Here is a 14,149-nt window from a genome sequence, read left to right as displayed (position 1 = left end):
TTGCCTGGTAAGAATGGCTCACTTTATTTAAAAAAAAAAAAGAATGGCTCATTGTACCTACCTGTTGTTACAATATGGTTTATGCTGAACACAAGCTTTCCGCCGGGAGTCTCAAATTTGGTACATACTAGGTAGAGGATGTCTGAATGATGGATTTCCAATAAAAGGTCTGGACTTCTGGGCTCAAATAAGTTTCCCTAGTAGACAACATTCCAGATGTGTTGTCACACGTTGCTGGAACAACTGTGTCCCATGTGATTTCACTGAGAGAGGATTCTTGAAAACTTACATCTGGTTTCCTTGATTTCCCCACATGCACCTTTCCCTTTGCTTCTGTTGTAATAAATCACAACATGACTGTCTCCCAAGTCCTGTGATCCTCCTAGTGAACTGTCAAACCTGGTGTGGTGCTGGGGATCCCATGAATATTTGTCTTATTCCTGATTTTAATGGGAAATCATACAGTTTTTCACCATTGAGTATAATGTTAGCTGAGGATTTTTCATAGATGCCCTTTATCAGGTTGAGGAAGTTTGATTTCTGTTTTTATGTTTTCACTCTATCCCACAGTTTGGGTGTGTTCTATCATCAGAGAACACACTTTGTATGATATCAATCCTTTAAAATTTATTTCAGCTTGTCAAACATATGGTTTATTCTTGAGGTTACTCCATGTGTACTTGAGAAGAATTTTTATTCTACTCTTTTCGGGTAAAGTGTTCTATGGAAGTCTGTTAGGTATAGTTGTTTTACAGTATTGCTTAAGTTTACTATTTCCTTGTTGACTTTCTGCTTAGGTGTTTTATCCATTGTTATAAGTAGGGCGTTTAAGTCTCAAACTATTATTGTTGAATTGTCTACTTCTCCTTTCAAGCCTGTCAGTTTTTGCTTCATGTATTTTGGGCCTTTGTAGGTGCACATAGATTATAATTGTTTTGTCTTTCTGAGCATTGACACCTATTATCATTATGAACTGTCCTCCTTTGTTTCTAATAATGAACTTTGTTTTAAAGATTATTTTGCCTGATATTAGTATAGCCACTCAAGCTCTACTTTGGGTTCTATTTGCATGGTATATTTTTCCCCCATCTTTTCACTTTTAACCTATTTGTGTCTTTAAATACAAAATGTGTCTCTTGTAGACTGGGTATATTTGAATCATGTTTTTGTTTTTCTAAAGTCTTATGTCAATTTCTGCCTTCTCATGGGAGTGTCTAGTTTATTTACATTAAATGTAACTACTAATAAGGTAGGATTTATTTCTGCCATTATGCTATTTCCTTGAGTCCTCACCAGCAGTATTCTCCATATTGTTATAGTCCAGATTTCTATTAACAGTCTTTTCATGGTGATTTAGACTTTATCAAGTTCCTGAAAGTTCCTCCAGCCTCCACCCACTTCCCAGTTCCAAAGACACTTCCATATAGGTATATGTTACAGCAGCACCCACTTCCAGGTAATAAAATATGTACTAGTTTTCTATGCTGCATAACAAATTACCACACTTAGCAGTGGTAGGACTGAGGATCCTGTTCTCTTGATGACCATGAGCTAGGAGGTTGCTCTCAGCTCCTAGAAGCCACTCGCAGTTCCTTGCTATTGGCCCTCTCCTAGGATCTCTCACAACATGGCAGCTTAGTTTTTCAAAGCCAGGAGGAAATCTGTCTGACTTCTATACCCTCTTTTAGAATGCTCACCTGATTAGGTCAGGCCTACCTAGGATAATATCGCTTTTAAGTCAAAGTCAACTGATTAGGTACTACAATTACATACACCAAAAAATCTTTGCCTTTGTCATATAATGTAACCTAAGCCATAGAATGACATTCATCATCTTCACAGGTCCTGCCCATTTTCAAGAGTAAAGTATTATACACAGGTAGGTGGCATTGGAGGTCATCTAAGAAATCTGCCCACCAGTTACACTGTACTTATACCCTTTCAAATGCCCTTTTAATTTGTCATAATAGATAACAACTGGTACATCATTCTTCCACTCTCCTCCCACCTTTTAGTCTTATATGTATGTATTTACATATGTTCATGTGTATGTGTCTGTATGAAAATGATGCTCAGCATCAGTCTTTTTGCTGAAGGTTTCCCAAGCTATATTTGATTTGATGAAATCTATCCTCCAGCAGATTCCTCAGGAAGGGTTCATGGGTGTAGAAATCCCTAAGTTCTTTTATTTTAAAGACAGTTTGGCTAGATATTATATCCTTGGTTCACACTTTCTTTCACTGCATTTTCTATACTTGTTCATGTATTTTAATTTTGTTTGGAGTTTAGACTTACCATTTTCTTCTGCTTCACAGTTGTTTTTTGGTAAGAGTTTTCCTCAGTTGTCTGTTTGACATTTTATTTCCTGATTTCAGCATTAGTTCTCTATGGGTTTTATTTTTCTCTCCTTCATTTTGCATTAGTGTGTTGTTTAAAAAGATTTCTAGGTTAGTGACGCTAGTTTCTAGTTTCTGTTGATTGTTCCAACTAGCCTCTTCATGGGTCTGTCTGCTTGTCACAGAGCCTTCTAGCAGTGAGGAAGTGCGGCAGGAACAATTAGGGTCTGGCCCTGTGATTTGTTGCTTTTTCTCTTTTTATTCAGCCATTCTGCACAGTTGGTATTCTCTGTCTTTAAGCAATGCTGAGAGTTTGGTTTTGGATAAAAATGCAATTGTGGAGTTATTTCATATCTTTTAGGGAGGTTGTTTACCATACACCCACCACTGACTTCAGCTGCCTTGTTTTAAAAAAATCCCCTTAATATATTATCTTTTCAAACAAAAAACAAATGTGAAAAATAATATACAGGCATACTCATTTTACTGCACTTTGCTTTATTGTTTTTCTCAGGTACTGCATTTTTTACAAATTGAAGGTTTGTGGCAACCCTGCACTGTCAGATGATATTTAGCACTTTTTAGCAATAAAGTTTTTTTAAATTAAGGTATGTACATTTTTTTTAGACACAATGCTATTGCACACTTAACAGACTACAGTATAGTGTAATCATAACTTTTATGTGCACTGGGAAACCAAAAATTTGTGTGACTCGCTTTATTAGGATATTCACTTTATTGCAGTGGTCTGGAACCAAACCCCCAATATTTCTGAGGTATGTCTGCAAATGATTTTCGACTTGTGATTATTAACTTGAAATTATTAGGTTTTGATTAAGTTTATAAATAGACTGTTTACAGGAGGCTAGATTTCCTATAAGTTTAATTAACAGAGTTGGTTAATTCCTTACGTAGTTTTTGACTTGTAGCTATTACCAGTTTGCCAAACATCTGAAATGCATAATAGATAGAATATATTAAGTGCATAAATGAAATTTAAAATGTTTACAGTCACTTAATTATTTAGGTCTTTAAATTGAACTGACAGCTTAAGGGAAATTTAGTTGGCTTGACTTGAGTAGATTAAACATTTATCAAAAGAAAATAACTTCTTATTTAGAGAAAACTTCCTAGACTTATAAAGATACGAATGAAGCATGCCTGTGGAAGACCTGCCTAAGTCCAGGAGTACAAGAAGGAACAGGGCAGAAGTTTCGATAAGAATGAGGAGATAGAATATGGGTGGTCTTGATGATTAGATCTCTCCTTGCCCTACTCTATAATTTCATTTCTAAAATCTATCACTTCTCCCAAACACATCATGATGTTTCATGCCTCATTTACTGTCTTAGGCACTGGGGAATAGAGGGAAGAGCAATACGAAGTTCCTATTCTCATGAACTTCTACTACAGAAAAAAGACAGACAAAAAAACCAACCAAATAAATATATAATTTCAAGTAAAATATATAATTTCAAGTAGTGACAAAGCCGTGAGGATAAAAAAAAAAGTGGGATAAGGGAATAGAGTAATAGGGAAGGGTGTTATTAAGACTATATTCAGGAAAGGCTTCTCTGAGCTCGTGATATTTAATCAGAGATCTGAATGAAGTCAGAGAGAGACAATGACAGGAAGAGAATTCCAGATGCAAGGTCTTTAATATCGCAAAAGCCTTTAAGTGGGAATAAGCTTAGTGTCCTCATGGTACAAGGAGGCTACTGCAGCAAAGCCAGAGTGAAAATAAAGTCAGAAAGACAGATGAGGGCAAATTATAGCAGACTTGTGGGCCATGGTACAGAATTTGGATTTTATTACGAATGCGATAGGAAGGCACTGAAGTATACTCTTCGGCCTGCTTAGATTGCCTTTCTCCTTAGTTATCTGGTTAACTCCCATTTGTCTTTCAAAATTTAGCGTCATCTCCTGTGGGACGTATTTCTTAACTCTCCAGATAAGGTCAATCACCTCCTCCTGTGTGCTACTTCTGAGCGATAATAGATTACTGAACTGTGTTTGTGTTTTATTTCATTTTATTTTATTGTTGCCCAGCATGTAACATAGCGGTGGGTACTAAGTAAAGGTTAGTGCTTAGTAAAGGAAAACCACCCATTCATTCAATGGTGCCAGCCTTGATTCCTCTGGGCCACTTCAGGTGCCATACACGGGGAGGCGCATGGGAGTTGGTACCCTGGGAGGTTGGCTGCAACATTCCCCCAGCTCTCTCTGCTACCAGAGGCCAAAAAGGCCTCTCGGGACAGCCAACCTCCCAACTGTCAGGTGCCTGCTGTCTCCCCTTTGCACATCTATGCCCGACCTTCTTGGGCCCTGTAGTGGGACTTCGAGTGGGAGGACCTTAGAGCTTCACATCTCTGTATCCACACTCCCCGCAAACCCTTCCCCGGCCTAGTCAAGCACCCCTCTCCCCACTTTCCTCTTTAACAACGTAAGTTACAGCCGCGATGCCCACTGGCCTACAGGGTCCGGCTCTTGCCTTCCCTCCGTGCTTCCACTGCACACCCCTCGTCCCGCAGTGGCCCCCACGGCCCCCCGTCCCACTCACCGAGGATGCGGGTGACCCCCAAGGTCAGCTTCTCCAGGTGCGGCTTGTTGCTGCCCAGCAGCGGGGGCGGTGTCTCCTCCATGGCTCGCGTCCCAGCTCCGCGCGCGGTCGGAGGAGCGGCTGGGACAGGGCGGGGGAGCGGGGCGGCTGGGAGGGCCAGACTCCGCCCGGGAGGCGCGGCCGTCAAGTTCACGGCATGCCGGGAGTTGTAGTGCTCGGAGCCTGAGAGCACGGCGGGGCGGAGATGGGGGGCCCGGGCTGCTCTGGGAGTAGCAGTTCCGCGTAGCGCTCGTTCCCGCGGCCCCAGCGGGGGCTCCACGCCACGCCGCCGGGACACAGCGACTCCACCGCCTGGACCCTCCCGCCCCGCCGGGGCCGGCTGCGCAAGCGGGGGCGGGCCTCTGCGCAGTGCGGCCAATCGGGACCGGGCCTGGAGGTCGGGGTTGGACGGCCCCGGCGGGACGCCCCGAGTGGCGGTTGTTTCAAGATGGCGGACGTGGCGGGTCACTGCCGCCCCGGCGCGGCGGCGTTCTGGAGCCGCGACTGTATCCTTTGCCCGCCTGGCAGGGGGCGCCGGCGCTTTCCCTGGTGCGGCGAGCGGTCGCGAGGGACGCGGAGTGCAGAGGAGAAGCTCGCCGCGGACCCCGGTGGCGGGGCCGTCCCGTCCGGCCGCCGTCCGGGTGCTGGGCTATGCTCTTCCTTGGGTATTAGGTGTCAGAGAGCCTGCACTGTCTCCAGGCTGGAGTTCAGGCGTGGGGACTCGGCACAGATGTTTCCCAGCCCTCCTTGGCGGTGAGCTCTGGAAAGATGGCCTAGAGTCTTGGCCTCTCCTGGGGCTGGAAGGGTCCCTCTGCCCGAGATGACCTCCGGCCGGCCTAGTCTGTGCGGAGTGAGCTTGTGGAGGAGGGCATGGTGTTGGGTGGTCCAAGAGCTTTTTTTCTTGGTTTAGGAGTGTCCTCGGTCTGCGTTGTTAAGAGTAAGTCAGGACCTTGTCGGACTTAGAAGGCCTGTCAGTGGTGATTTATTTTCACACTGAGATCTTCGGAGAAATGTGGACTTGGTTTCACGCGGACATGATCTGGTGATGATGATTATGGAATAAGACGCGATGCAGATTTTAGGGCCTGGAAGTAGTGTTGATTTGCATGTAGATTGCGGGTCCCACTAGCAGGACTGAAGTTCTTGGGTTGTTTTATGGTAGAGAAGCTGTGGCGCTTTTATCCTTGGGGTAGTATTCCCAGATTAGTATCTATGATGAGATGTGTGACAAAACTGGTTCTTTCCCTGTGTTAGGTAGACTGTTCTAGGCTGATCTTTGGTTCTGATAATTGGCTTCATGTTAGAGGAGTGTTACCTGAAAGGAAGGCATTCAGTGTATTGGGTGCCCGCAGAGGCAAGTCTTTTTGTCTGTTTGCTAGGATTGGTGATCGCATTGTTGGAGGCATTGCTCTTAACTTTGGCAGAATCATTCTTTGCACATTCTACTTAGCTCTCAGTAAAACTTAGAAAGTTGCATTATCAGTTACCCTTGTTGAATTACTAGGATTAAAGTGTCATGCCGTGGAGAGTGAGATATTTTTGCATTTCTTGCTGCTCCGTGTTTAGTGTTATGCACTTTCTAAACATAATTACCACTTGTGTGTGATAGGTTGGTGAGAATCAAGTGAAATCGTGTCCATACACGGTGGGTAAAAGCACACTGATGCACTGTGCAAATCAAATATTTTTTTCTTTACCTATAAGGAGAATATGTACACTGGGAACAAGTGGGCTGAATTAGGAAGTCAGGAAATTGGGATGAGTCATACTTTCTCGTGAAACATTACTTCTGCATTGTTAGAATTTTGTGATAGAGATATTTGAAGATTTTTAGCTTATAATGTGCTTCTTTAGTGTAATCATTTTCATAACCATCCATGTGGCTTTGGTTATTATTCCTTAACTTTCTGTATAACCAATGCTATTGTGCTGATACAGAATATATAAGAATATTGTTCTGATGTAGAATGTGTGTGGGGCGTGGGGAGGGGAGACAGTCTGTTGCAGTGGGTCTGATTAAGTTAATAGGTATGTAAACTGAATCTATGCTCTTGGTCTTAGCAACCCTGTACTCTCAGTTATTCGTGTAGTCATATTACTCCCTATTTCATACGGAAGTCACATAGCCTTCCTTTTCTCTTACACTCTCCCTTACTCTAAAAATTTATGTAAAATACTAATCTTCCCATTCAAAGTGGGTAGTTGAAATTATATGGGGAAAATGGTGGTGATTACATTCTGTAGAAATTCAGATGCTTGAAAGGAATTGCAAGGTTACCCGTATCACCCTTCCTATTCCACATAATGACCAATTAATATCCAGCCTCAGATATTTTCATTTTAATCTCTATAGGACATAAAAGCAATGTCAACTATAAATTTGTTACTGAATCTTTGCTAAAAAGCATAACAGTAATTATGAATCATTTGATTTAGTCACGTGTCTTTTGATCTTGATCTCTTTTCTTGTCACAATGATGACTTCCCAGACCACCCCAAAGCATTTATAGTTAGAACTTTCAATAGAAAAAGACCAAAAAGTATGCACCTATAATCTGGTATTCTTTTCACACTATTGAAAGATTTTCAGTGTTTCACCTAAACAATTAGAGAAATATGGTTGAGCGATTTCCTAGTCCTGGATGTTTCCGTCATGTGAGGACAGATCATCTGTGACTGAATATCACCTTTTTCATACTGTTGTTCTTATGAGTTCTGTATCTCCTGCACAGTAAGATTCAGCAGTGCTGTTTTGCACAAGGTATGTCTTTTTACCCAATGTGTAAACAATGAGTATGCCATGTTGTCATTTATGGCTTAAATCTGCAAGTAGAATATGCCCCTTCGGCCATAAACTGCTTTCCTCCTTCATTATAGCTCCTGGTAGTATCAAAAGAAGTTAGTGTTTCTGCAGTATCTAAATTTGCTGAAGTGCACTCAAGTGTATTATCATTAACAGTATTATGAACTTGATATTAACAAATATGAACTGTAAAGGACCTGGTCGAAACATTGCAGTAGCTGTAATCTCTGCCATTGAGTTTTTAATTAAAAATGGAGACTTTACGTTGATGTTAAAATAATATACTAGTCAGGAAAATCATTGTGGTTAGTAATAATAATACACACGTTGTTGATAAGTGATTGAAACTCATAAGGTTAGGGTAGAGTGGGAAGTACTACGTTTATTTTCTTCAGATCCTGGTGATGTAGGGTAGGTATACTTATTTCTCTCTACCACTTCTGCCTTGGGTTTCTCATTACTACTTTAATTCCGGAAACTTGGGCATTAAAGATTCTTTATAATTTGCTGTACTTGTCTTATTGAGGCACTTCCAAATGAACCAGGTAGAACTAAGGTGGCACATAGAACCCAATAAGAGGTCCAATATACATTTGATATATATTGTGTCTCTTTGACTTTCCCATAAAACATATATTTGTTGGGAATCTTTGTATTTGAAGAAGGTAAATATTTGGGTTCTTAAGATAATGAGCTGAAGATAGATTACATATGATTAGAAAAGATAGGATGGAGGCAATTTCGAATATCTCTATCTTATTTATAAAAACTTTTGTTAAGGTCTGTTTATTTAGCGTTTTTATACTTGAAAAGAAATTTGGCATGGATGTAGCTAGTGGGTTTTGTGTGCATATTTTGAATAGGACAAAAAGAGGAGGATAACACTGACTTGTTGGACAGTGCCTCATAGGATTAAATAAATATCAATTTCATTCATTCATAGATGGTTTACCATGAACCAGGCATTCTTTGACCTTAGGAGATACAACATTGAACAAAACGATGTAAATCTTCACCCTCTTGGTGCTTACATTTTAGTGAAATGAGATGAGTTCATGAATAAGTAAAATAATATATGTCCAGTGATTACAGGTGCTATGGAGAAAAATAAAGCAGGAAAAGTGTAGCTATCATGGGGGTCTTTTGTGTCTTTTTTTATGCCAGTACTGTACTGTTTTGATAACTATAGCTTTGTAATATTTTGAAACCAGGAAATGTGATTCCTCCAGCTTTATTCTTCTTTCTCAAAATTGCTTTGTCTAATTGGGGTCTTTTGTGGTTCCATACAAATTTTAGGATTGTTTGTTCTATTTCTGTGAAAAATGGCATTGGAATTTTGATAGAGATTGCATTGAATCTGTAGATTGCTTTATGGACATTTTAACAATATTCTTTCAATTCATGAGCATGGAATATCTATTTATTTGTGTTTTCTTCATTTTCTTTTATCAATGTCTTATAGTTTTCAGTGGATAGGTCTTTCACCTCCTTGGTTAAATTTATTCCTAGATATTTTACTCTTTTTTTGATGCATTTGTAAATTGGATTATTTTCCTAATTTCTCTTTCTGATAGTTTTATTCTTGTATAGAAATGCAACAGATTTTTATATATTGATTTTGTATCGTACAACTTTTGTTTATAAACAAACTGAATTTATTTATTCGTTCTAACAGTTTTTTGGTGGAGTCTTTAGGGTTTTCTATATGTAGTATCATGTCATCTGCAAATAGAAGCTTGTGGAAGGCTTCTACAGTTTGTTTTTCTTAAAGAAATAGGAAGCAAAGTTATTAGCTTAGAGTAAGGATTGGGGAGGTGGCGTCAGGTTTGAGAAGAGAGGAGAAAGTGTAAAATACTTGATGAGCTTCCAAATCAAGGTGCAGCTGAGTGGGGTCCTCAGTGGCTGGTCTCTTCCAGCTGTTGAGCAGGCTCCTTTGTGAATGATCCAGAGAAGTGTAGTATGTTTTCCAGGACTCTGTTATGTCAGTCTTTCCATAGGTCATCCTTGGAGATGGAGAATATTCTGCAAATTCATCACTACTTTATACTCTAATTGAAGACACTGCCGTATGGAACATGTCCTGGGTCATCTTGAATTTTTTCCCCTGGGTAGTTTTTCCCATGTGTATATTTCCAACAGCAAATGATTAAACATTTATTGAGCACCTGCAGTGTGTGCAGTCCTAAGGGATGTAAAAAATGACTCTGCTGTTAAAGAGCGTGCACAATTTCATTTTGTAAGGATTTTTTTTGGATTGTATGTCAGTGAATTTAGAAATTCTCTCTCTGCTCCAGTGTTAGTGGCAGTCAATTTCCTTGGACTTGTGGGGTCTGATTTTTTGCTTGTTTACTTGTCTTACGTGCCTCCTAAAATTTTCTAAGTTCCATCCCTGATGTCTAAGGGAATTTAAAGTCTTTAGAGGCCCTATCAGGCAAAAGCTTGAAGCTGGGCTAGTGCTGCAGAGAGCTGGTAGAAACCACCTGGCAGCCCAGACAGTAAGCACCACCTTTGTGTCCCATAGGGCTTCTAGGCGTTTCCAATCAGCATTCCTTGAAAAGATTCCATTACTAGAATTGATTCTGAACTGAAATATATTGACTTTTTACCATGTTATTAATCCACTGTTTTATTCCAGCCTTTTCCCGGGAGGAAATAGTTAATAATTGGTTTGTCTACAAATTTTGGAAAAGAAAGTGTTGTATAAAGTAACAGAAAACTTTAGTATTTTCTAGATCATTTGGAAAAAATTGTTTAGATACTTACTTCCTGGAAGTGTAATAGAAGGTTATCAGATGGTGGACATACCTGGATTTAGATATAGTTCTGAATACAATTTTATTTCTGGACAGTAAACTTTCCTATTATATTGGTTCCCTTTCTATAGCAGTGTTCTAGCCTTTCTGAATTTCTCCTTTTGAAATTCAAAATAGTTCTTTTTGTCTTAAATTTCTTCAACTTGTTAAATAGTAGGGCTTCTTGAGACATTTCATGAATATACTGCAGAAGAATAAAAAATGTTTTTTATGTTTGCATGATTGACTTGCCCTCAAACAGTGTTTGTTCTTCAAAGCTGAAGCTCACTTTGAAATTACAAATTCTTTTTTTTTAATATATCTTTATTGGAGTATAATTGCTTTACAATGTTGTGTTAGTTTCTGTTGTACAACAAAGTGAATCAGCTATAAGTATACATATATCCCCATATCCCCTCCCTCTTGAGCCTCCTTCCCATCCTCCCTATCCCACCCCTCTAGGTCGTCACAAAGCATCAGAGCTGATCTCCCTGTGCTATGCAGCAGCTTCCCACTAGCTATCCATTTTACATTTGGTACTGTATATATGTCAATGCTAAAGCTTACTTTAAAATTAAAAGCTAAAGCTCAGTTTGAAATTACGAATTCATGCCTAAAATAACTTGTCATTCATCGATGATGAGCAAAATGGAGTATTTAACTCCTTGTTTACGAAAGGAAAGAAAATGAAAGGAAACTAATTTGTAGTGTATCTCACTTGGGAATAAGCATGGATAAAACTTTTATGGAACAAGGCCTTCCAGAATTTTTACAAAGCAGATAGTTGTGAATATATAAAGATGAACTTTAAAAGATTATTAATTTTGTTACATTTATTTTAATTATGGTGCTTTCTAGTTTTGTTTTTAAAAGCTAGTTATAAACTCCCAGGTCAAAAGAAATTACAAATTATAACAGAAGTACAGAACAACAATGTTTGGATGTTGGATAATCTTTTCTAGTATTTTCCTTTATATCTTCCTACATAGTTTCTGATGAAGAACAATCAGTAGTGTATGTTCCAGGTATGATTGTCTGCATTAATTTGGTAAACTTCCGTTGCTTCTTAAGAGTTAGGAGAAAATAAAAACATTAGGATAACTTTGTAGGTATAAGTAGATGCAAAACAGTTCATCAGAACCTAATTTTTTTTTTTTTTTTTTAATGTTTGGTATGACCCCACTAAGGTTTGAAATACTGCCTTATTTTAGGGGCTGGCTGGGCAAGTCAGCTTTTGATGAATTTATAGAATACTTCATTCATGTGTTAAAGAGCAAGAGATTCTTTTCTTGTCATATTACAAATAATAGTTTAAATTTTATATTTCAAAAAAAAAGTGAAAACTTCTTTATATAGTGTTTATGTAATAGACTTTAAAGCTTACTTACTGGTTGTTAAGAGATGAGTAGTAAAACTGAACCACTGGAGGCACCCTAATTATGTGAAAAATCAGATTTCTAATTTCCAGTAAGTTAAGGTATGTATGGTATGTTGTAGTTTATTGGTTTTAATGAGACTTACGGATGTTCACATCCCCATTTAAAAATACTTCAGTTGAATCTTTGCATGCAAAACATCGTCTTTTCATGATTCATTATTTATTAACAGAGCCTTAAAACGAAGTTTATAAAGTAAGAGATTTCCCCATCAGGTGCCATAAGTAGGGGATATCAAGGAAGAGGTTGGTGGGGGGAGGGTTTAAGAGAATGAAAAGATATAATTTTGAAATCTTGTTTGATGGAAATCCTTAGGAATTTCTACAGAAGGAAATATCAGATCAAGACACAAGATGGTGAATCCAAAAGCTGATGTTAAACTTAAGACTTCCAAGGTGACTGCTACTTCAGTCTCCATGGAGTCTTTAAAAGGTGCAGGAGATTCAGTAGATGAACAGGTCAGTAATTTCTTTTTTTCTTTTTCTGTTTTTTTTTTTTCCTTATTCTCCAGTCTTTATAAATGCTGACCAGTAAGTCATTTTTTTGTGCTGACCAGTAACTGATAGATAAGGGTAGAAGAGCCCTTGAAAGAACATTAGATGATCTACAAGCATTTTTAAAGATACAGAGGATTCTAGGATGCTTTGCTTAGTATGAATATAAAGTATGCATATTACTCATTTTGTTCCAAAATGTCCAGGCTTGCTTTAAGCCTTAGTTAAGAAACATTTATCATCTTAGTATGTCTCCAAAGACTTACATCCTGATCTGTGTGGAGTTAGTAAATCAAATTGACAATTTTTTTCTTTTATTAGGTGTCCTTTGTGATTTTTGTTCATGTGAATTTGTTAGTTGATGATGGATAAACCTTTGTATATAAGAAAATACTTTATTAAAACAAAATCAGCCTGTATTATTATTGTTATTATTATTATTTCCTTCGTTTGGCAAATAATATCATACAGACTTTATTTTTATAGCTCAGTCATTGATTTCTCCCTTGTCTTTTTTTGCCTCTGTAATAGTGTCTGTACATTCCTTTGGTATATGCTCTATCTGATTGGTTTATTTCACTTTACTTTCTGTTATATTTTGTCTCCCCAACCAGAGTTTAACTCAGGGTTTGGCAATCTATGACCTGTAGGCCAAATCTGCTTCTTCCTGTTTTGTGAGTAAAGTGTTACGGGAACACAGCCACTCTCAGTCTTTTAGTGTTATGTTATTGCCACTTTCGTATTACAATGGCAGAGGCGCTGTAAAGACGAACGCTCACAAAGCCAAAATCATTTGCTATTGAACTCTGTATAAAAAATGTTTTTCAGTACCTGGTTTATGTTCAAATATTGAAATTTTCAATGTCTAGTTTGTTACTAATTACAGTTGACCCTTGAACAACACGGGTGTTAGGGGTGTTGAACCCTGGGCAGTCGAATATTTGCATATACCTTTTGGCTCCCCAAAACTTTACTAATAGCCTACTGTTGAATGAAAGCCTTACTAATAACATAAATAGTCAGTTAACACATATTTTGAATGTTATATATATATTTACATACACTTCACGCATTCGTGACACACCTTTTTTCTTAATTTTTTTTTATATTTCTTAGGCTGTGTGGTTCATCTGCAAGCTTATTCAAACTGTTGTAAATCTCCAAAAAGTTTTCCAATATATTTATTGAAAAAAACTGCTTGTACGTAGACTTGTGCAGTTCAAACCCATGTTGTTCAAGGGTCAACTGTTTTACGTTTAGTTATCTACAGGATTTAACTGTGATTAGCTCAAAAGGCCTGCCTATGTTACTTTTATCCCCAGTGTATACACTTCACACTAGGATGTGAATAGTTGAATTTACAAGTTCTTATCAAAAATTGAAAGTACTTTTTCATATAATGGTTTGTGTGTTTTATAGTGAACAGAAGCTATTCCCCATTCATATCAGCTCCTGGCAACCACTAATCTGCTTTTAGTCTCTCTGTATTTGTTTGTTCTGGACATTTCATATAACTGGAATAATGTAATATGTGGCCTTTTGTGACTGGCTTTTTTCACTTAGTATAGTGATTTCAAGTTTCATCTATGTTGTATCATGTATCTTTACTTCATTCCTTTTTATGGCTCAATACATATTTTGTTTAACCACCAGTTGAAGGACATTTAGGTTGTTACACTTTTTGGCTAT

At 38.4% G+C, this 14,149-nt stretch overlaps 2 protein-coding genes across 13 annotated transcripts in view; one reads left to right on the top strand and one right to left on the bottom strand.

Moving 5' to 3' along the window:
• TPGS2 (tubulin polyglutamylase complex subunit 2) overlaps positions 1–5,183 on the bottom strand; it is a 66,956-nt gene extending 61,773 nt beyond the window's left edge. For both annotated transcript variants that reach the window (XM_082354400.1, XM_082354401.1), the window contains exon 1: positions 4,897–5,183. In XM_082354400.1, coding sequence (XP_082210526.1) covers positions 4,897–4,978 — 82 coding nt within the window. In that variant the 5' untranslated portion in view covers positions 4,979–5,183. The remainder of the gene's footprint in view (positions 1–4,896) is intronic.
• Positions 5,184–5,332: 149 nt separating this feature from the next.
• Positions 5,333–14,149, top strand: part of KIAA1328 — a 382,354-nt gene continuing 373,537 nt past the window's right edge. For 3 of the 11 annotated variants that reach the window (XM_082354295.1, XM_082354286.1, XM_082354294.1), the window contains exons 1-3: positions 5,333–5,441; positions 11,520–11,555; positions 12,282–12,424. In XM_082354295.1, coding sequence (XP_082210421.1) covers positions 5,384–5,441; positions 11,520–11,555; positions 12,282–12,424 — 237 coding nt within the window. In that variant the 5' untranslated portion in view covers positions 5,333–5,383. The other 8 variants (XM_082354302.1, XM_082354296.1, XM_082354300.1 and 5 more) reach the window with 7 other exon arrangements.

Source organism: Balaenoptera borealis, assembly GCF_965194805.1.
Source record: "Balaenoptera borealis genome assembly, chromosome: 14".
Taxonomy (NCBI): domain Eukaryota; kingdom Metazoa; phylum Chordata; class Mammalia; order Artiodactyla; family Balaenopteridae; genus Balaenoptera; species Balaenoptera borealis.
Note: the sequence above shows the minus strand (reverse complement) of the source record. Positions and strands in the feature narration are given on the sequence as shown.